The sequence below is a fragment of the Epinephelus moara genome, chromosome 6, assembly GCF_006386435.1.
Source record: "Epinephelus moara isolate mb chromosome 6, YSFRI_EMoa_1.0, whole genome shotgun sequence".
In the NCBI taxonomy this organism is placed as follows: domain Eukaryota; kingdom Metazoa; phylum Chordata; class Actinopteri; order Perciformes; family Serranidae; genus Epinephelus; species Epinephelus moara.
In genome coordinates this window covers 39,302,916-39,326,617 of record NC_065511.1, presented here as the reverse complement: position 1 = coordinate 39,326,617, position 23,702 = coordinate 39,302,916, and the positions used below count along the sequence as shown (strand labels likewise).

At 41.6% G+C, this 23,702-nt stretch overlaps 1 protein-coding gene across 1 annotated transcript in view; it reads right to left on the bottom strand.

The window, feature by feature from the left end:
* Nucleotides 1-789: 789 nt before the first annotated feature.
* dpy19l1l (dpy-19-like 1, like (H. sapiens)) overlaps nucleotides 790-23,702 on the bottom strand; it is a 48,305-nt gene continuing 25,392 nt past the window's right edge. The window contains exons 11-22 of the mRNA XM_050047929.1: nucleotides 20,164-20,250; nucleotides 19,834-19,893; nucleotides 18,886-18,966; nucleotides 16,612-16,713; nucleotides 16,158-16,229; nucleotides 15,176-15,255; nucleotides 10,712-10,736; nucleotides 8,010-8,129; nucleotides 7,690-7,864; nucleotides 6,296-6,395; nucleotides 3,597-3,722; nucleotides 790-3,414 (exon numbers count right to left, since the gene is read on the bottom strand). Of these exons, the coding sequence (XP_049903886.1) occupies nucleotides 3,243-3,414; nucleotides 3,597-3,722; nucleotides 6,296-6,395; nucleotides 7,690-7,864; nucleotides 8,010-8,129; nucleotides 10,712-10,736; nucleotides 15,176-15,255; nucleotides 16,158-16,229; nucleotides 16,612-16,713; nucleotides 18,886-18,966; nucleotides 19,834-19,893; nucleotides 20,164-20,250 (1,200 nt within the window). The 3' untranslated portion in view covers nucleotides 790-3,242. The remainder of the gene's footprint in view (nucleotides 3,415-3,596; nucleotides 3,723-6,295; nucleotides 6,396-7,689; nucleotides 7,865-8,009; nucleotides 8,130-10,711; nucleotides 10,737-15,175; nucleotides 15,256-16,157; nucleotides 16,230-16,611; nucleotides 16,714-18,885; nucleotides 18,967-19,833; nucleotides 19,894-20,163; nucleotides 20,251-23,702) is intronic.

Below are 23,702 nucleotides of genomic sequence, written 5' to 3'. Positions count from 1 at the left end.
TCAAATTTTTTTGCTTAATTACAAATAAAGTAACTCTCAATTGGTTAAGCAGACGCACACAATTATACATATGTATTTTTATTTGGTTAAAGCACAAAAAAAGCAAAGACAGGAGCAGTCCTCAGTTTGTGGGGTTTTTGTAAACCCTCGCGCACTCCTTGATAATCCGTGGATTCGCTCACGCATGCTCAGACCTGCTCCTTTTCTTTTTTTGAATGATCTTTATTGTAAACTCTTCCTGTGAGCAGAAACACACAGTGAACATAAGCATTGAAAACATTAAAGGACAACAGCAAAACAAATGTAACAAATTATTATTACGCTATGGACATTTTTCTGTGTCCTTTAATAAAGACATTATTATTATTGTTATTATCAATAAAGTTAAATAAAGCCGTGTGTGACTTGTAAAAGATTCACTTGAGGTTTTTGTAGATAGTGCATACATTTATTATCTCCATACCTTTTTTGATTTGTGAGGAAGAGATCGTTGACAACTACTGACCCATTTCCTTCATAAATAAATTTAAAAAATAGGTTTTTGGTTTGTAAATGTGCATTTGTGAATGTGAAATTTGTCGATTAGTAAAATTAGAAGGAAAAAGCACTAATATCTTTAGTCATCATAACACCCAAATACAAGATTTCTGCAGTAAATGCTGAAATCTGAGACAATGTTCCACATTTTTGTCGACAAGGTTGAAAAATCCAGCAGTTCCCCTTTAAGAAGGAAAATAATGGTCTGATTTCTATTTTTCAAACGTACAATGAAGACAAAAAAAGCAGTGGTTCTGATGGCAAATATTTTATTTTTTAAAATACAGACAAAATAGACAAATATTATAAAAGACATCTGATACACACTTAGGCCTGCGACAGGAATAAACTATTTACGTCCAAGTGTTTTGAGAAATGTGACGACAGCCCCACTCCTTAAAAACGGGCACTTGACTCAACAAGATAACTTCTACACCGTGAAACCCCAGTCTTCGTACGAGTAGCACACAAACAAACAGCTCTGAAATCAGATGGACAAAATGTCACAGGTTAAATGTGCACCGTATGATTTGTTCAACGCTCGCTCCGGCACTTTTAATCTAACCACAGCAGGACTTTGATCTCATTCTGGTGCCTGCTCCTTGAAATCACCTGCACTGAGGTGTGTTGTACCAAAATGATTTCAACCTGTTACAAGTTCATACACAAAAAAACATTAAAGCTGAGAGACACTTGCAGCCTTTTTAAGAAATGAAAAACCCATCACAGAATATTTGAGAAGTAGTTACCAATAATTGTGAAGGACATGCCATCATGTCGGAGGAGTAAACATGTAACAGAAACTGCTCAATGTCTGTGTGGTCACTCCTTAAATTCTCACCATTGCTACTCCTCCAACATGACGACTCCTCCCTCTTATAGGAATCGTTCCAATACAAATACACTTATTTCCTTTCTTGACAAACGTTAGATGGGAAGATCGATACCACTCTCATATCTGTCCATTAAATGTGAAGCTATGGGCAGCAGGCCCCTAGCTTAGCTTAGCATAAAGACTGGAATCAAGGGGAAACAGCTAGCCTGACTCACCACAACAGTAACAAAATCTGCCTACAAGATCATTAATTAACATATTTATTTCTCATTTGTTTAATTGGTCCAAAAATCAAAGTAAAAATAGAAATTGTGGTTTTACTGAGCTGAACTATTTCTTATAGACCCTTTTATTGTTAGTAAACAGGATGATGTTGTTTGGTGGGCGGGGCTTAGCTGGAGGCAAAACAATTCTCCAAAGACATTAGCTATTGCTTAACTGTTTGTTAATTCATGTAGAAATATAACGCTCCTTTTCTTCACCCAACAGGGCTCTCATTTTAGTGTAGAGCATTACACTGAATTTACGAAAGCACCATGTGAGGTCACTCACTATCTAAGCTATGCTAACATTCATATTTACCATAAAGACCGGACAGTTTTATCAATCTTCTCGTCTAACACGCAGCAAGAACGCATGTAAGTGTATTTCCTAAAATACTGAATGGTCATTGATGCATCCAGAAACCAGAAACCTGAAGAAACCTACGACTGCTACCATTTACATAAAATCCACTGCTACAAATAGTTTGGATTGACTGTTACAGAAGTCACAAACTGACGGTTCTCCATCACTAAAAACATATCTGTCATGTGCTACAGTACCCCGAATATGCAGCTTTAATAACAAGACTTCCTTTGGCAATAAACAATAATTGAAGGAACAAAAAGAACCTTTTAAAGGCTGTACATTGGTATTTTACAAAACAACTGTTTGGGTATTTACAAAAAGAAAGTTACAGAGCACAGTTAGAGAAGGTCTAAAAAGCCTTTTTTCTGCCACTTTATAACTGAATAAAGAAGAAAAAGCTTTTCTACAATGTGAAATTTTGTTAAAATTCTTGAGTGGATTCCATCTGGACGCTGAGGCTGAATGATATGTATTAAAAAGATTTTTAAAAGCTTCCAAACACAAGAACAGAATTTCCCCCTGTGATTCCAAAAACTCTTAAAACACCGCTGGCTTCTAAAGAAAACATCTCCACACCTTGAAGTTTGCATAAAAAATACCCACGCAAATAAATTATAAAAATAGTGTACTAGTGAAAAATCTTTTCAGAGATCAACACTGTGCATAACAATAGAAGAAGTCAGCTTTTGTCAAGTTTGCAAAGGGTATTGCTTCACAGTATGTGGACATCACTGATTGGTCCTGCCAGACAAAATGTACTTCTTAAGCCAAAGTCAAAGAAAATGAATTCGACACAGTTAGAAACAATACTGATGTATGAACAGCATCTGTTTGAGGACGATGTTTCTTAAACTAAAGATTCTATATAACAGAACCAAAGCAACAAACTAAATGAAGAGCTACGAAACCTTTTGGCTTTCACTTGGGCACCAACAGGAACGTGATGGGAACGTTGCTGGATAACAAAGATGCAGCAGTAAGGATGATTGGCAAAATGTGGGGAACAGGGAGTTCCTTTAATACTGAGAACCATGAGCGCACCAAGAGTGGAGACTCATCACAAACTGTTTTGGTATGTCCACTGCTCAACGAATCAGAGCACTGCAAATAAGGGGAGCTGTGGGGGTTTGAGTAAAAAGCAGCAATGGCAGTGACTGATCAAAACCTGTAAAAAACAAAACAAAAAAAAAATAGTGGAAAGAACAACAAGGTTGTTGCTGAACCAGTCCGTCCCGCTGTGTTATCTGAGATTTTTAGTGGCTTTGGGGACTTTGAGAACTTTGTAAATGTCATTGGAAAAGACTGTGGTGAAGTGGGGTCGTGAGCTCCTGGACATGTGGGTGCAGAAGGGGACTTTACCAACATTATGGGGATCCTCAATATCCCAGATCTCTGGCATGCTGCACCCAGGCCTGAGCGAAGACAGAGAGGAAACCAGGAATAATCAGAAACTATTTGCATCTCAATTTAATCAACATCCTCTAGTTTGCTTTTTGTAGCAAACTCAGGATAAAGCAACTGTTATACACCCAAAATCAAAACGTGAAAGAAAACAACCCCCCCCTGTGAGAGGGCACTCAAAGTGTTGAGGTACCTGGTTCGCCTGGTGCACCAAGAGTCTTCCAGGATGAAGAAGTCTACCCCCAGCTTCATCAGGTTCCCCTTTACTGTTTCTCCAGACATGCGGCTGTACATGGAGTAGACCAGCTTAGTTCTCTCCCTGCCAGGAAATACAACATGACAATGTATGTTATACACCATGTGTCCATGAAGAAACATGAGCAGCTTGTTCCTCTGAGGGCGTTAAGCCCTCACTACTACTAGCCCTCATTGCTGATGGATTCACGTCATCAACTCATGCATTGAGTAACATTACAAGTTAACGTTCCACCTTAAAAGTTGCCGGCAGTCGGCCCAGTGAATGAAGTTATTTTTTCTCAGACTCCAGCTGCTGTGAGAGGCAGCAAAACATCCTTTCATTTTATAGTTACAGTTTACTAATAAAACTCTCCACAGTATGAACAGTGGTTACATGAGCCTCAAAACCAGACACAACTCAGCCCTGAGCAGAGTGACCGTCCTCTACTGACCAATCAGACTGCAGTGTTCACAGCTCCACCTTTTAGTACCAGATCTGTGTGCTAGGTACCCCAACAGAGGGGGGACCAAACATGGGGACGGAACAGAACGGTTCCATTGGTACCATCCACAACTTTTCATAGTGGAAACGGAAAAAAAGCGTACCGAACTGAACTGAACTGAACTGAACCGAACCATACTGCTTGGTGGAAAGGGAGGAAGTCATCCAAACTGAACTGACACAACTGTTTTCCCCATGGACATGCTGGGCAAGGCTAGCTAAGGGTGAGTAAAGGTGAGCAGGTGAGCCACAGTCAGATGACTGATGGAGGACAGAAGCAGATTTCCACTTGGACAACAATATTGACACAATGATTATGACACGCAACTTAAATGTAAATAAGATTAGACGATTGACTAATAAAACCCACAAAGTTACAGGAAATAAGGACTAAATCAAACACAAAGTTTCTACATTCAGACATTGACGCTGCAAATATTTGGATGTTGCCCTGTCTGCTGTTCCGGAAAATGAGTCATCAAGGAAGTTTTATCATGTTCCCGTAAATCACACTTTATTGAAACGCACAAAAAAAACAAAAACAAAAAACAACTAGAATTACTATTATAATAATTATTATTATTATTGTTCTTCACATGCATCTTCCCCCCGGCAGCACAGAAAATCTATACAATCAGCACATTTTAAAGACCCAAGATTAGTGTTGGCAGTTCAGTATCTGACCAAATGTCTCCCCTTCTGTTCCTGAGATATAACCTTGAATAATGTCCAGAAAAGTGTTTTTGCAGAACATTATGATGTCACAGTGAAGATGACCCTTGACTACCGAACTCTAATCAGTTAATCGCTGAGTCCAAGTGGACATTTGTGCCAAATTTGAAGAAATTGCCTTGAGGAGTTCTTGAGATATTGTGTTCACAAGGATGGGACAGACAACCCGAAAGCATGTCTCCAGCAACGGCTATTGCTGGTGTGGAGGCATAAACAGTTGGACTGCAAGTTACCGGCTAAGTTACCCCCAGGAACAACCTGTATTTGCACTGGTATCTAAACATTAAGGAAACCGGTGGATTGCCCTCTCCAGGTTGGGAGAGAGTTACTGCCTCAGGTGAGGGAGTTCAAGTATCTCAGGGTCTGGTTCACGAGTGAGGGTAGAATGAAGCGTGAGATGGATCGGCAGTTTGGTGCAGCGTCTGCAGTGATGCAGGTGTTATGCTAGACCGTCGTGGTGAAGAGGGAGCTGAGCTGGAAGGCGAAGCTTTCGATTAACTGGTCCATCTATGTCCCAACCCTCACCTATGGTCATGAGCTCTGGTAGTGACCGAAAGAATAAGATCCCGGATATAAGCGGCCGAAATGAGTTTCCTCTGTGGGGTGTCTGGGCCCAACCTTAGAGATAGGGGGAGGAGCTCGGACACCTGGAGGGAGCTCGGAGTAGAGCTGCTGCTCCTTCACGTCGAAAGGGGTCAGTTGAGGTGGTTCGGGCATCTGATCAGGCTCCTCCTGGGCGCCTCCCGTTAAAGGTGTTCAGGGCAGGGCCCCGGGGCAGACCCAGAACACGCTGGAGGGATTACATATCTCATCTGGCCTGGGAACACCTTGGGGTCCCCCAGGAGAAGCTGGAGAGGGACGTTTGGGGTGCTTTGCTTGGCCTGCTGCCTCTGCATCCCAGCCCCGGGTAAGCAGATGAAAATGGATGGATGGATCTATACATTTAAATTTATATACAAATTTTCCATGGCATGGTATTCAATATTCCTGCACTGTACTTACACTACGACACATCACCTTACACTGCAATACCTGCACTGTCAACCACTATATTTGCACCTCCATCATTATCATTAGCATGTCTTTGTAGTAACAGCTCTCTGTAGTCCTGGGGCCAGACCATCATTTCATCCCTGTGTGTTTTTATTCTTATGTTTTCATTCTTATGCTTATGTGCTCTATCCCTCTGTACATCTGTGTTTTTGTATGTGTTGTGTAATAAACTACTACTACTAAATATCTATGTATCTATCTTTAGCTGAGAAAAGTGTAACTGATGCATGCTGGAGAAACACACAAGATTTACATCAAGTTTTGAATTGCCTCTAAACAAATATGAATGCTTTGTTGGACAAACTCTTTCTCTCTGTGTCCCTCCTCTGAACGTATGAGCAGTTGTGCTGCTGTTGAACGGCACTGACCTCAAACCAGCATCTTCATAGTGGGGGTGGTTGACGATGGGCCGACCTGTGGAAAGCTTCACGCTGGCCATGGTGGGCATGGCCCCGGCAAACACAGCATCTGCACACATAAAACCAGATAAGACACTAAAGAGCCAGTTGTAATCACCTGGTCTGTTTGCTTTGGAGAGGAAGAGACCTCTGTGGAGCCTCTTGCTTTTAATTATGGTGCTCATGTTGACATGTTAGAGCAGCCACACTGCCTGCATGAGCAGCACGACTCAGGCACAGCTCAGGTAGATATTCAGAGTCTCACTTTTTTCTGTGTGATGCATGCAGTTTGCAGCAAAGATAGACTGATACTGATCTGTTGGTGGTCACTTTGACATCATACAAGTAACAGAACATCTTTCACAACAGTTTCAGTGTCTGTATCTGTAGAGTATATCACTGACACACACATTTAGAAATCCTGACGGTTTGATTTTCAATGCCACCCTTGAGTACCGGTGCTCCTCTGTCTTTTTATCTTATTGTATGTAGTGCACATCATGCACCACCAGAGGTCAGCCTCTAGTCTCTACTGATCGAAAAGGCAGCTGAGCTACAAGACACCATCACTCTGGCTGACTGTAAACAGCCTGCCAGCAACAGCAGAGAGAGACCTTGGGGAGAAACATGTTTTTCACATCTAACTCAGTGAATTAAGGGTTTATTTTATCTAAACCAGAGTTAGTAAAAGTTGTTGGAACACTGGAATATTTAACTGAATGCATAACAAGAGTAACAAAGATGTGAGTTTTATTTTGTTTCTGTCGAGTTTGAATGACGTGTTTTACAATGATTTAACAAGACAATCAAGCAAGTCTTTGTTCTGTGAACGAGAAAAACGAGAATTCAAAAGGTGTACAGCTGTATTTCTCTGTTTAATGAGGATAACAGGTGTGAGAATATTAATATTGTTAACATTTGTTAGTTTTTATTGTGTATTTATCAGTCTGAAAAAGCTAAGAGAGCTTGCATGAAGTAGCAAACTTGTCCAGGGTGGGGATGGGCATCATACATTCAGACATGTTTTTCAATTTTTATTTTACATTATTATTTTTGTTATTACTTTTATTATATTTTGCACACACACACACACACACACACACACACACAAGCTGCAACAGGTCAGCTAGGTAGCCATCATACACAGGGACAGGTTGTCAGTGTGGCCTGGGCAGGACAGTATTTCAGATATTGCATGGACCCGTCTGAGCAAAGTGAAACCAGATGCTGTGTATTGCTGCAGTTCATCATGAACTTGTAATGTAGTCTTGAATAAATCTCTCATCAACCAACTCTTTCTACCAGGCAGAATAATCAGGATCATCATTTTCACCGTAGCCACTGTAGCTGGCGACTTCACTCACCGGGGCGGGTGTTTTCATGGATCCAGTCCAGCAGCTCCTCCTGCGGCAGGTTGCTGAACTCTCCGATGATCCCCCACTGGGCCTGCAGGTTGGCCACTCCCTGTATGGCCATGATGGCCATGACTGCAAACACCGCGACCTGGTGTTTAAACCTCTCCCCGATCCAGCCGAACAGCTGACAGAGCCACCACAGGGAGACAGAGAGCCTTACAGAATGTGTGCTCAACAAACTAGATAAAGGTATAAACACTGTGACAGTAAGAGAACAGACACCTGCTTTTAAATGTAGAATTTATTGATATATTTAATCACAGACAGACCTGTTTGGAGCAGATGAGCGAGGCCATGATGCACATGTGGGGCGTCAAGAAGAGCTTCAGACGCATGATGAGGACGGCCAGGACAGTAAACGCCACCAGCTGCAAACTGTGGTACACCAGCTGCAGAGAGACAAGATCACACACAGTCGGATCAAAATGACACGAAGGTGCGGAGGAAATTAAACAAGCAAGATAATGGACCAGGAACTGGGACCAATGTCATCAGCAGCCGAGGCAGACAAACACAGACAAGCACTGACAAACACAAAGCTCAGAGCAGGCTGTTTGATCCAAACATGTTTGAACCACAACTGGATTCATCACTTCACTGAAGTCATCCTAACAAAGTGCTTTTCCTTAGTTCATACTGTTTAACACTGCTGCAGTGTAATAACTCACAGGACACTTTAAATCAACTAAGAGAATGAACCTTTAGTTTAGTTCAGTTTTAACTCCCCAAATTAACACTTGTGTCACTGTCAGGGACTGCTGAAATAATTATTAGTTTATTTTTTTTATAATTATAAATTAGACATTCAGTCTTTCCATCCATCCATCCATCCATCCATCCATCCATCCATCCATCCATCCATCCATCTGTCCACCCAGAGTCTGTTTGTCTGTCTATCTATCTATCTATCTATCTATCTATCCACCCAGAGTCTGTCTGTCTGTCTGTCTGTCTGTCTGTCTGTCTGTCTGTCTGTCTGTCTATCTATCTATCTTTCTGTCTGTCTATCCATCCAGATTCCGTCTGCCCATCTATCCACCATCTATCTATCTATCTATCTGTCTCTGTCTGTCTGTCTGTCTGTCTGTCCATCCAGATTCTTTCTATCTATCTATCTATCTATCTATCTATCTATCTATCTATCTATCTATCTATCTATCTGTCTGTCTTTCTATCTGTCTGTCTATCCATCCAGATTCTGTCTATCTATCTACCTATGCATCTCTCCGTCTGTCTATCCGTCTATCTATCTATCTTTCTTTCTGTCTGTCTGTCTATCATCGAGATTCTGTCTGTCTGTCTGTCTGTCTGTCTGTCTATCCAGATTCTGTCTGTCTGTCTGTCTGTCCAGATTCTTTCTATCTATCTATCTATCTATCTATCTATCTATCTATCTATCTATGGTTAACAGTCATGTCTGCCAGCTTGCAGTCTTCTTCATTATGTTTCTTGGAGCTTTGCCGCCTCTTGCTGTCGGTTCGTGGTAAAGCATGAAACCTTTGGCAGGTATGTGTATGTGTGTGTGTGTGTGTGTGTGTGTGTGTGTGTGTGTGTGTGTGTGTGTGTGTGTTGCTTCACAAAACATTTGCTGATCTTCTAATGTTATACCCTTTTAAATTCAATATATAGTTTTATCAGATTAACCCTCTGACACCCAAGCGGTCTAAAGACGTCACCCTGGGCTTTAAGAACCTGTGATGGGAATTACATTTATGTATGACATTTTGTAGACTAACAAAATAATCTAAAAAAGTACACATAATAGAAAATATGGCTGTCATTACAGGTCCTGTTTAAATTGCTAAAATTAACTTTCCATTTGACAAACTGGTGATTGTTTTTCTCTCTAAGTGGATAATCATGACATCAAACTAACTGAGGTGTAATGTGGGGAGGCATCTAAGATTCTGCATCATAGATAAGAAACTATTTATTAAAGGGACAGTTAGGATCTTTTGAAGCAGGGCTTTATGAGTCACTTATCCACAGTCAGTGTATTACCAGTGAGCATGCTCCCAGTTTGAGGACGCAGGCCTCTTACTGATTTTATTGCAGTGTTTTATTTTACACTCTGTAAGGTGACCTTGGGTGTTTTGACAGGTGCCTTTTAAATAAAATGTATTATTATTATTTTTATTATTATACTGAGTATTTTAGCCAGGCCTTTTTTTACGTGGCTAAAATACGTTTTGCTGGTGATTCGTCTACAGCAGTGCATTGCTTAGCTTTTGTGGTGGTACTCCTGCTTCATCAAACTGAGGCGTGTCGACTGACATCTACTGTAACATCTACTACTCTAATTCTAATACAAGTACATTTTGTGTTCAAACTTTATCACACTAAAATGACAGCAGTGAGTGTGTATAAAATCAGGAGCAGCCCTGCTGTCAGTGGAGCTATGATCTCTTTAGAGGCAGCTCACTCTGAAGACCTCTCAAGAAATGCTTCATTTACCGGACAGACTGTATAATGATATTTGCACGATGCTTTGATCTCTCCGAACACGGTTGTCCCTGTGACGAGTGTGAACACCATTTGGGGCTCTGCAGTGTTGCTCATTGAGCCACACAGAAACATTAAAGCAATTATCTGGGAAACTGTGGAAACTTCCACACACACTGTGGCTGATGGACGAACATCTGAACGTCTCCCTGCCCTGGGAGGGATATTACAGAAAACGACACGGCACAGCTGAGAGAGAGCTGACAAAAGGCAGCACAGTGTGATTTTAGAGCAGAAGGGGAAGCTGCCTTTCATTTCTTAGTAATGAGAAAAGGGATGAAAATCACTTGGGGACATAGTCACTGAGCAGACATTACTGCACAGGAGGAATCTAATCAAATAAAACAGATTTAGAAAAATGGAGCGACGCTGCACAAAAAGCCTCGAGTTCACACTGAGGTGTTACCAAGAAAACGCTTGTGTATATATTTAATTTAACATAAAGGATGTGAAAAGTGTTTGTTCTCACCTCTCCTTTTGCTGCTATTTCAGACCTGAAACACAGAACAGACAGAAGTAAATCAACTCAGCTGTAAAACTGAGACAAAATAACGTGCAAAATATTATACATCAAGATATTGCTTATTAACCCTTTGAAACTCTGCAATAAAAATGGTCCACCAAGGCCTACATTGGTATTTTTTCTTATTGTGATGTCATTTCTATGTGTCTATGTGGTTTCTTCAAATGCTTTATATTGCTAAAATCTGTACAACCTGAGCTAAAAAGATATGTAAATAATAAACAATAATAATTGACAATTTTTGGGGGGAACTGTGGCATAAATAACTCCATGAACCAGTCAAGTTGCAGTTACACTTTACATCCATGTCTGTGCAGACTCATATGTATCCATGACAGTTGACAAAGTGACCTCTGACCTCACAAAAAGCTCCCCGAACACCAGGCAGAAAAAAAGAAATAAAATAGGCAAGGATTCACTTATATTATGCTGATAGATAAAGTAGAAGCTAATAAACCGTTATGATAAAAACAATAAACTGAGGTAAATCAAAATAACAGTATTAACATGACACGTAAGTGAACATGTCAGAGTCCAACCATTCATTCATTCATTCCGTAACCACTTATCCTGTTGGGGACTGTGGTGGGGCTGGAGTCTTTGGAGTCCAGCTGACATTGGGCGAGAGGCAGGATTAACCCTGGACAGGTCGCCAGACTATCATGGGGCTGACACATAGAGACAGACAACCATTCACCCACTTGCTGTGAGGCGACAGTGCTAACCACTGCACCACCGATTCGCCAGAGTCCAACCATACCACTGTTAAATGTCCACTCACAGTCCACAAGTGTCCATGTAGTAGTGTCCATATAGATATTTCCTCTGGCTACACCATCGCCACATCCACCCTCCTGCACTCATTACAAACCCAACAAGAGCTGTACGCAATACCGACAACATGTCTCTATATGTTTACAACTACACGCAACATTTTGTCACAAACACATTAATATACGCACACCATGTATGGTATGTTAGCAAAATCAAAATCACCCCCCCCATGCTCAGGCAAGTGTGTACCCATCTCTGAGATCCATTCTTGAAATAATGGGCTCTCTACAGCCTTCCAGTCTCTCATTATCAAAAGTGACCTTTGGAAACCAAATTCTAATCAGTTCATCGCTACATCCAAGTCGATGTTTGTGCCAAATTCTAAGAAATTCCCTCAAGGTGTTCTTGAGATACTGAGTTCTCGAGAATGAGATGGACACAAGGTCACAGTGACCTTGACCTTTGACCACTAAAATCAAATCGGATCATCGGTGAGTCCAAGTGGACGTTTGTGTGTTATTTGAAGAAATTCCTTCAAGGCGACCTTGAGATATCGAGGTCATGAGAATGGGACGTACAAACGGACAGACGACCCAAGAACGCAAAGAATCCAGCCGCGGCTATCGCTGACGCTGAGTAAAAAAATCGGACATGCTTTTTTTAAAAATCAAATTTACAAAATAAACACAGAAAACACATTGATTCAAAGAAAATATTTCTAGACACTCCATAAGTTATTTGAACTATGCACATCATTTAGCCTGTGACGTATGCTCGTTTTATTTTTAGCAGAGTGCACAGGTGTTTGATAGTTTCAACATTTGCGCATTTTTGAACCGCAGGAAACGCTACGTAATGACATCGTCATGAGTGTACAACATGATGACACGGAAAACAGAAGCTTTAACTTTCTGCTGCTGCTGCAAAAAAAATGTTCAGAAGCGAAATTCACAATAAGAGCACGAGAAGGTTTGAAAATAAAAGAAAGAGAAAGTCAAGTAATTCTAGTTCATCAGCATGGAAGGATGACACGTATCTGGTTAGAACGATAGCCGTGACACAAAAAGACGGGATTTACAAGGATCCACGTGGTCGGACATTTTGTGGAAGGAAAACTTGAGGAAGTAAGATTGGTGGCGATTACAAGAAGTAAAATGGTTATTACTGAGTGTGTGTCAAAGCGTCAGAGAGATACAGCCCCGAAAATTCATCTGTTTGGAGAATATTACTGTGTGAACTGCTTCACTCTCACATCAGAGGTGAGGAAGTAGGAGGTGGTGATTGGAGTCCCACTGTCACTGGAGGCCGAGTTGTTTTTGGATACTGCAGGTGTTGGTGAAGCACGGAGACTCACAACTTTGACAGAAGAGAAGGAGGACTGTAAATCTGTGTGTTTGATGTTTAAAGGGGAATTACCAGAGAGAATGTACCATGAATAACTGAGTTACAGAGTGAGGCCATGTGAGAAAGCCCCTCTTCAATGTTTCAGCTGTCATGTTGCTGCAGTGTATGGAGGAGTAAGAAGAAGTGGAAGATGCGGGAAGGAAAATTGTTATGTTTTGTGTGAAGACAAGAGAAAGCAAAGGGTCCACACTGTGAGGGAAATCATCATGCTGGGTCAGCACAATGTCCATGGAGAATGAAAGAAGTACAAATGAATGAAATCAGAGTGGAAAAGGGATTATCATATGCAGAAGCTACCAAGAGGATAAGAAACGATGAAATGGTTGGAGTACAAAAGGAGCTGGGGCAGAGAAGAAGTGGAGCAGATCAGAATATCTGCATGGAAAAGAAGAGGGGGAGTTCAGCATTCACTGCCATGGCTGTGAACTGTGCAGTCAAAACAGGGAAAATCAGAAGGGATAAAGATGGTGCTGGATGCTGCCAGGAGATTCTGGAAGATCATGGACTTTTATGGAGCAGATAAAGACAGTACACTGCGCCAGCTCAGACAATGGAGTCTGGGTTATAGAGTGGAAAGTGATGCAGATGGGATCAATTTGGGTGTGTTTCCCACACAGCCCGCCACGATTAAAACATCTACAGCCATATTTCGGTGTGCTGTTGGAATATATACTGTTTGCTTATTCTTTGTTTCACAGTCTCGCAGCACAGAGCGACTCTAGACACAGACAGAAGACGCAGCAGAACGCCAGGCGCAGTGAAGTGAAATTTAACTGTTCATTTCGCTGGGTCTAAAAATTTGCTTTCACTCACAAACAGCTGCTCCTCTCATCCGTCAATCTGAACAGCTGTGATTGGATCTACTGATCATTTATCGACCTCGCTACTCAGAACTCCACAAACTGCTGCTGACGAGACAAAGGACTCATTAAGAGTTCCTCCTGCGTTGCATTCACTGTCCCACAAAAACCTCTGAATTTAGAGAGCGGACACAGACAGACACACAGGCAAGAACAGACATAATTTTGTGGGAAACACTGCGCTGTAAATACTTTGCACTGTGAAACGGATAAAATCCAATAGGTGGCAGTAATGAAACACATACGTGTGCCAACCTCCTCCTCAGAGGAATCAATGTTTCTGATATGAATGTAATTATTAAATGATATATATTGGTGGTGTTAGTTAAATGTAATTATTAAATGATATATATTGGTGGTGTTAGTTAACACTGTGCTACATTACAGAGAAATAGAAAACCGTACTAATGAACCTTCATTAATATAGGCCTATATTTTATCTCCAAGTGCACGTCACACACTGAGCGAGCCGCCTGTTAATGACGCTGTGGGCTAATGGGCATGTAGCTACTTCCATGTTTCAGATGATACGTCATGTTTGTAGTCGACCAATGAAGATGAGTTTACATATCACCTTGGGTTCGTCCTTCACCTTCTCAAAATGATCCCACACTTTGGATTTCCTGCCCGACATGTTATTAACTAGCCTGTGGAATAACCGCAGGTACCAGCCCTGGAAATTAACCTGACTCCTGTCTGACTGCTGAGCGTGGACACTTCCTGTGTCTGTCCTTTCAAATTAAATTCCCACATGGTCCAGTCATATAGGTTTTGATTTATTTTGACAAAGAGCAGCTCCTAATAGAGTTTCACTTTTTTTTCTGGGACTAAGCGACCAATGAAATCTTGCCAACTGATGACCTTTCTGGTCGACTATTGTTTGGTCGACCATTAGGGGGCAGCCTTACTGCAAACAAGGTCAGTTACGACTTTTTCTATTATGAATATTTGAGCCATGGCGGTTTTGTATTAGTGAAGCTTTTCCCTCAAGCCGAAAAACTGTTTCGAAAACTCATGACGTGAGTGGGAACAGGGAGAAACACTACAGCACATATTCAGTGGGCCACACCACAGAACTAAACCCAGAGCCAGGCTAACAACTCCATTGGAATGAGGCACCATTTTGCCATCTGATATCTTGGTATTAAGATAAATCTGCACACATGTAAGGGAAGTAACAACATGATAATGTGAAAGACAGAAGCCTTTGCTTTCTGCTCAATGGTCTCCTGTCTGTTTTTTAAGGATCAAGAGCTTTGATAACAAACTATTACAAAAACACTATTTTCCTATTTAAAACCATCAGTAATCAATAGAGTGGGCCAGTAGATATAGTGACATCAGGCCAGCGAGGAGGCCTCAGGACGCTCACCCTGCAGCTTCATCAGCATCGTCAGGCTTCACAGACGTCTTCCCTCCGTCCCTCAGGAACCGGACTATATCCTGGACTGTCTGAAAAGTGAAAGCAAAAGGAGATTCCTTCACATGTCATTCTTCTAACAAACAGTGCACCACAGGAGAATATCTTCCTAACAGCTTGCTCATGTACTGCACACCATGCTTTGTCAAATCGACTTATGTTTTCTTAGCTTAGCGTGGGCGAGGTGTAATGAGATTAGGCGACATAAAGAGCAGTTCCTTAAATATCTTTTTTTTTTCCCTGATGCTTCCCCCCAAAAAACTCTTTCATGTTTCAGGAATCAGGAATAAATCTCGCTGTTGCTTCCTTTCTCAAAGCTTAAATATACTCATGTAAATGTCGTCGCATGCAGAGCAAATAAGACCACTGCAGTTTTCTCAAAGAGTATAACCTGAATTTAAAAAACACTCGTTCTCCTCAGGGGGAGAAATGTATGCGCAGTATTCAGAGCAGATCGACTCGCAGCTTTGTCTTCCTGCTGCCGTCAGCCGGCGTCTCTCTTTGTTGTCTGCCTGCTGTATTGTTCTGACAGGTGAGATGGGAGTCTGACGCTTTCTCATATCTGTACAATTTCTCTTACTACACACTCAACAGAAAACTCTTCATTTCTCAGACTATGACTGAGGAAGACAGGTGTTATTAATGTTATTTTGTGCTGCACTTTCTTCATGCATTTTATTTACCAAAAAACGTCTTGTTTGTCCTTAATGTATGTTGATGTATGTATGCATGCAGATTGATTACTGAACGTGTTATTGAGTGCAGCGTTCCTGTCGTTCGACTCCTTTTATGGATTCTGCAGTGAAAAAACAGGATTCTTTCTACTCTTAATCCGTTTTCTGATTTTTAAACAGTAATTTTTAATATTGTGTTGTAATGTTTTTTTTTCTTTCTGCTGCTTCAAAAACATTGTCAGTATCTGAGGAAGACTTACCCTGCCAGCGATGAGAGCGACCACCAGCATGTTGATGGGCAGCAGCAACGTTTTGAGGTAACGTATAGGCGTCTGAGGGACAGAGACAGTGAGAAATCTAATAACGTACATTCTAACCCCCTGTATGCACAGGAACAACATGGGAACAGAAACATGAAACCCAGCCACTGTCTAGCACAGAGTTAATTCAAAGTGAGCTGCCAGGTTCTGCTGTCAGGTTTCTATTTCCTGTTAAAGTCAGAGCACAGATCTGTCTCCCTCTGCACTGAGAGAACACCAACCACTTTGATACAAAACACCAGGCTTTTACTGACAAAAGGAAAACAGCTTCCACACCAAACCACCTGAGACTGACAGTTTTCTTGTTATCAGTCAATGCTTCAGCACACAAAGTCACAGGATTAAAAATGCCAACTCTGATTGAGGGCCAGATTTTGGTACAAACGGACTTTACCTCCAACTCCATGAAGTCAAACTCTGCAGCACACGTGTACATCAGAGTGTGGAAGTCCTTGTAGCTCGTGAACTTAGACTTGATCAGTCCACTGATGTGAGCCTGGAGCAGACAAAAAAACATATTACAGATGTGTGTTTTAAACATCTTAAATCTAGAAATGTCCTCTACTGTCTGACTGTCAAAGACTTCAGTGCATTTAAAATTGTTCACTGTAACCTCTTCTGACGGCGGCATTACACAGTTTAACCCAAAATCAGAAATACATATTTTTCCTCTCATCTGCAGTGCTGTTTATTAATATAGACTGCTTTGGTGTGAGTTGAGTGTTGGAGATATCGGCTGTACACATGTCTATAATAGAACTTCATGGTACTCAGCTTGTGGTGTTCAGAGTGCCAAAAACAAACAAACAAAAAAAAACTCAACAGTAGTGTCTCTTTTCAGAAATCATGACCCGCTTACTCAAGATAATCCACACACCTTGCTGTGAGCAGTTTCATGTAGGAACTATTTTCTATCGGCTGAACTACACCAGCAAATCGTATCACCACACAGAAGGAAGCGGGCATCTGCTGCTAGCTCACCTAGCACCGCTGAGCTAGCTAATGTAACAGTTCAGCTGAGGAGGACGCCGTTAATGTTTACATCTTACGCTGTCATGAGCACAAACCTCTCGCCCATGAGTAGATGCACGTTTCCTTCTGCGTGGTACGTAACACGGGGGTGTAGTTTGGTAGGAAGAAAATAGTTCCTACATGAAACTGCTCACAACAAGGTGTGTGGATCTTGAGTAACCAGGTCATGATTTCTGGAAAGAGACATTGATGTTGAGTTTTTTTAAATGTATTTTTTTGGCGCTTTGAGCACCACAAGTTGAGTGGCATCTAGTTCCATTACACTGGAGAGAAGGCAGACATCTCTATGGCCGATATCTCCAACACTCTGCAACTCACACCAAAACAATCTAGAGTGATGAATACACTACAGTCGAGAGGAAAAATATGTGTTTTTGATTTTAGGGTGAACTGCCTCTTCAAATAATGGCAGGCTGCTCTACACCTCGGAAGATAAGTTATCACTTGTGGGTCGACAGCCCCATGTGACTTTTTAGAATCATATATGTAATAATAACTTAAACGCTGTGGAGTTGTGTGTATTGTGAAACACTTATATGAACACATTTTTCCACACTACAAGTTTTTTGTACGACTATTGAACATTTCTATATGTACACATAAAAATCAATTTCTAATGTTCCTTCTCTTTATAGGACCAAAACATCCAACATCCCCCAAGTAAGCTTTTATAGATACTTGCTTTGTGGCTTCTTATTTTGGGTGTTTCCCTTTCTGCCTTTACCCATCCCTCTTAGATTCTGTTCTTGAATGTAACTGACAAAAACCAGTCCATAAGTCGAATCTACAAATTACTCGATGCTCGTAATCTTGCAGCTTTGGACTCTTTAAAGCAGAGATGGGAGGAGGATATTGGAGAGCAGATATCGGATGAGGTGTGGCATTAAGCTATTTAAAAAATAGCCTCTATTTGTCTGAGACACATTGTTGTTCAACTTAAGATTATACACCGACTCTGGTCCAGAGCTCGATTGGCTAAGATTAGCAGTGATATTGATCCCACATGCGACAGGTGTAAACAGTCTTCAGCCACTTTATGTCACATGTTCTGGTCATGTGTGAAACTATTTCATTTCTGGGATTTAATATTTAAAACTTTTTCAACAATGTTTGGAGGCTGGTTGCTTCGTCTATGTCCATGGCAATATTTGGAGTAACTGCCCAAACGGACATTGTCTCCTTCTGCTCATTTCTGGCCAGAAGACGGACTCTTCACCTCCAACATATGGACACTGGATACAGGATGTTTTGCATCATTTATATTGGAGAAAATCTGTTGTTTTATTAAAAGCAACCATTTTTTAATTTTGTGGCAAATATGAAAGCTGAAAAACTGTTGTCAAACATGCTATACTGCCCTACTTATGTCACACAAGTTTTATTCTTTCTTCTCTATTAGATTCCCTTTGACTGGTCCGGCTTTCTCTGATTGTTCCTGGGTTAATGGTGGGAGGGGTTGTCTTTTTGTTCTTACTGGTTCTGTGTTTGTTTATCACTAATCTGCATATCCTTATTGAATTACCAATAAAAAATACCATGTTTAAAAAAAAACATAATCTGCTGTGAACATATTGAATGAATATCAGCAGTGTTTCCACATACATGACTTCCTCAGAGTAAAGTTACTGTATCTTACATCATCTGAGGCACAGAGCACTGTGGACAGCAAGAACTTCAGCAACACCGTGGAGCCGACCCAAGCCAAACCCTGCATGACCTGCAGAGGGAGAAGAAATACACACTGACAGGCTGACACACACACAACTCAGACAGGAACCTGTAATCAAAGCCTTCAGGTGCTGTGGAGTTGGGAGGAAGCCAGGTAGGCTGTTGTTGACTGGACATAGTGGGCCAAAAAAAATTCAGTCCAAAATTTCACATCTTTTAGCTTCATTTTTTCATCTAAGTGAGGAACAAACTAACTGATAATCCAGAGATCATAGACGGCTTGACTTGGTTGAGTTTCTTGAAGACATTTCACCTCTTATTTGAGAGGATGGGACTCCCCATCAGTCAGTCTGATCTGAGGAAGCCTCTTGGATGAGAGGTGAAACGTCTTCAAGAAAAGAAGTCCACTTGCCTACAATACAGCACTCAGAATGACCATGACCTGGATGACTGAGAATCTTCACCCACATGTTAGAGACATTATTCCTCCTGGCCTTCATGCATTCATCAGACTGCAGATTGTGGACTTTTTTCCTGCTGGTTTAACAAGTTAGTTGTGTTGCTTTGCGACACAGACACAACTCTCATGCACTTTTTGCATATGATTTGTTTTCTGCCGCTGCAGGGTGCATGTGTAGCAGCAGAATAGCTCTTTGAAAGTGGAAGCTGGCTGTTGGCTGTTGGCTGTACCTGATCTGATATGCAGCGAGCGGAGCGTGCATGTTAAACATCACTATCACAGCTGATCATTCTCATTTAATTGTGAGAAACCAAAATCATGATCGTGATTAATATTTGATTAATTGTGCCTTCTTTATCTTATCTTTTAGTCATATTTGGTTATTCTTGTCTAAATAAAGTGGAACAGCGCTGTGTATCCCTCTGAATGAAAGAAGGAGATGTAACTTTTACATACCCAGATGATGATGCCAGGTTTGAAGACTTGAGCAAATCGATCCCTCACTGCAATGATTGCCTGGAAAAAAAAATCACAACAGAATTATAAACTACACAAAAAACAAAATAATCAATAAAAAACAAAAATGATAAAACACAGAAATGTTCTCAGCTATGAATTTGTGTTTTCGGTCCATTTTCCTCTGCAATACCTTTTAAACTAACAAATGCCTTTGTGATTTTCGTTGGATACACTAACCAAACTGAACTTGTCTTGACTGACCCAATAAATCTCAGAGCGTTCATTGATTGTGCGTGCAGCACTTCAGACTCTACAGATCCAACTCACCCAGATGGAGACGAGTGAGGAGGCGTAGAAGGACGTGAGCAGCATGGAGTTGCCAAACATCAGGACGAAGCAGACGCCGAGAGTGATCTGCAGGATGAGAGCAGGTAGGAGAGGAGGCGTCATTCATCAGCCTGATGTGAACAATCTGTCCGTGTTATTAAAGCAAAGACACACAGGAGTTAACCAGTGAGCTCAGAGGTACAGAACAAGACGTCTCTGCAGGTTTCCAGTGGTCTCAGAAAAACACTCGGCTCTATATTCACATAACGTCTCTGCCTCTCTGTAGCAGCAGGGTGGTCTGGGACAGATCGTATTCGGCGTCAATAATACGTCTGTATGTGTGACAGTGTTGTTAAAAACTCTCCAGAGATTTAAACCAATGCATTAAACTCTGAATACACAGCAGCTCACACAATATAATCCTCTTGAATGAACTCTTGATGCTTAATCCACACTGACGAGTGAAATAATGCACCACTCATTGTATTATGTAAACAGCAGTGATTCCCAACCAGCGGCACTTATAACCCAGAGGGTCTTCAGCAGCTGTGAGGAGGAACATGAGATGATTTTAGAGGAGCTCAACTAGTTTGTAAAAGTTGTAATTAAATAATGAGGCAGCTGCATTTTGATGATCGATTCAGGCTGTCTGAGGTCATGGTTCTCTGCAGGAGAGCGGTGGATTGCCCCCTCTGGGTTAGGAAAGAGTTACTGCCTCAAGCGAGGGAGCTGAAGTATCTTGTGAATGAGGGTAGAATGGAGCGTGAGATGCATCAGTGGTTTGGAGTGTCGTGGTGAAGAGAGAGCTGAGCTGGAAGGCGAAGCTTTCAATTAACTGGTCCATCTACGTCCCAACCCTCACCTTTGGTCATGAGATTTGTGCAGTGACCACAAGAATGAGATCGCGGATACAAGCGCCCGAAATGGGTTTCCTCTTTGGGGTGGCTGGGCTCAGCCTTAGAAACAGGGTGAGGAACACAAACATCCGGAGGGAGCTCGGAGTAGAGCCGCTGCTCTTTCACGTCGAAAGGAGTCAGTTGAGGTGGTTCGGGCATCTGATCAGGATCCTCCTGGGCGCCTCCTGTTCAGATCAAAGATTTGCGACGAGACGAAACTATTTTAAAACGTTGCAGAGAAAAGCTGCGGCGACATGAACTGGTCGAACTGAGCTCGACTCGAGCCGGCTGATGGTGTCACCTGCTACTCAGCTGATCAAATTGCTGGCGGCTCATTTTAGAACATAAAGCAGCCAATCAGCTTGTAGTGAAGTCCGCTGGTCAAGTCAAAATGACCACAGACAGCGTGTTTGCTTGCTGCGGCAGGTGCGCCGTCCCCGCCAAGCCCTCTGTTTCTGTCTGACGGTGACTCACTGCTGCTGCTCTCTGTATGTGCTTATACCTCCTCACACACAGAGGCCTAGATTGGCGCTGGTTATTCATATCATTGTGGCGTATCTATTATGAATACAGTCCATCTGATGCTGGTTTTGTTTCTGTTTTTCACTGTTTCATCACTACAAACACAGCTGTAGCCAGTATCTCACTATCACTATCCTCATTGATGTTTTAAGAAGCTACAAATTATATTCAGCCACGAAATAAGCCTGAAATCAGAACAGGAGTACAGAGAGTTGTTGCATAGCGATGATACACAGTTTCATCTAGTTGCATTGGTGTGAACTGGCAGGTTTTAAGAATGCTGCAGAAAGGCACACTGCAAGTAGCTGCTTGTTTGAACTTGTCTGAAGTGAGCTTAAAAAGAGAGACAGCTCCAAAAAAAGAAAATCAATATGTGGCAGCGAATGCTGAAATTGTGGCCGGCTGCCACAATTAAATAAGTGTGTGGGAAATCCTGGATTTTGAGTATTGTCCCAGCATAAAAAAAAAACAAATGATCATTTACTTTTCAAGCTAAAATATTAAATATTCACTAATTCCAGCTTCTGAAATGTGAGAGGAGGCTCCTTTTCTATCTTCTGAAACACTGTATATTGAATTATTTGGGGGTTTTGGGTCAATTTAAAAAGGCGTCACCTTGGAATCTGAAAAAATGCGATTCACAATTTGCACTACATTTGTGTTTTTTGACATTTAAATGACTACAAACTTGAATAATCATAAAGTAACGGACAAATTAGTTAATAATGAAGATATCTGTCCACATTTGTATGCCCTGTAACAAGTGATACAGCTCAGGCTTATTATCGATGCTGTAGGTCATCGAGGACACACATGCTTGGTTTTGTGTCTGTATTTCTTACACACACACACACACACACACACACAGACAAAGTCATCGTTGCCAAGCTCTCTAAATTATGCAGAGACATATTCCTTCCTCTGACACAAATCTCCACCATCTTACCACAGAGAGCCTTCTCCTTATCTGAGCAGCACACAGGCCCTGGCTAACAGCCGGGCATGCTGAGGGGATTAGGGGAGAAGAATGTGGAGGAGAGGAGGAGAGGGATGACCGGCCAGAATAACACACACACACACACACACACACACACACACACACACACACACACACACACCCGAACACAAACATCTTTACACAGCAACACAAATATACTTTTTGTCCTTGGCAGGGTGAAGAACCACGTTGCCCACTTATCCTCCCTCTTTCATGCTGAAAAGGGACTCGTGCACGCGCGGCGGCGGCGTTAATGCAAAAGAAAGTCATCCTTGTCTGGGCTGCTGTTGTCCTCGCGGCTCATGAAATTCTTCCGGCCGAGGCGCTGAGTGAGATAAGAGGGACCGAGGCAGAGCACATTACAGCTCAGAGGACAGCAGCTGGAGAGACTTTCACTTATGTGTCTGTCAGATAATCCTCACACACACACTGAAAGCTAATGTACGTTTGTGATACATCGAACTACTGAGCTACATCTTAGTCAAACACCTGAAACCTCTTCTCAGGTAATCATTTTGTTCCTTTTGAGATCCTCTCTCTCTGCATTTGTTTTTCTTGTCTCACCTGCACAACTTGGTAATTTGATTCTTTCCTTTCTGCATATTTTAATCCTCCTGTTGTATCTGTCTCTGTAACTCAGGTGATTTGAGTTTTAATGACATAAGTTTTGGACACATGTTTGACACAACATGAGGTCATATTTATATTAAGACGTGCGGGAATTTCAGAGGAAATAAACAGACTCTGCAAAAGCCTTAAGTTCTGATGTAACAAATTTTATCTTATATTTATATAAATACCTCCTGCTTCAGACCTCCTTACGTTACTAAAGTTACCTCTACGTCCAGAAGTCTGTAACTGTTTTGTGTGCAGTTGAATCCACGATTTAATTTCCTGCCGTCTTGTTTTCAGCCTGTTGAGTAAATCTGCTCTGTCTTTTATAGTTCAACTCTGTACATAGATGCACCGCTGCCAGGTTAATATTAACAGCTAACATAGGCTAACTTTAGCTACTATTTTCTACCCACAAGGTCAACCACCGTTCTCAGACAACTGGTGAAACGTCATTGAAAATCTGGGTCGTGGCTAAAAACAGTGAAGTGGTCACAGCTGAAGTTCACTCC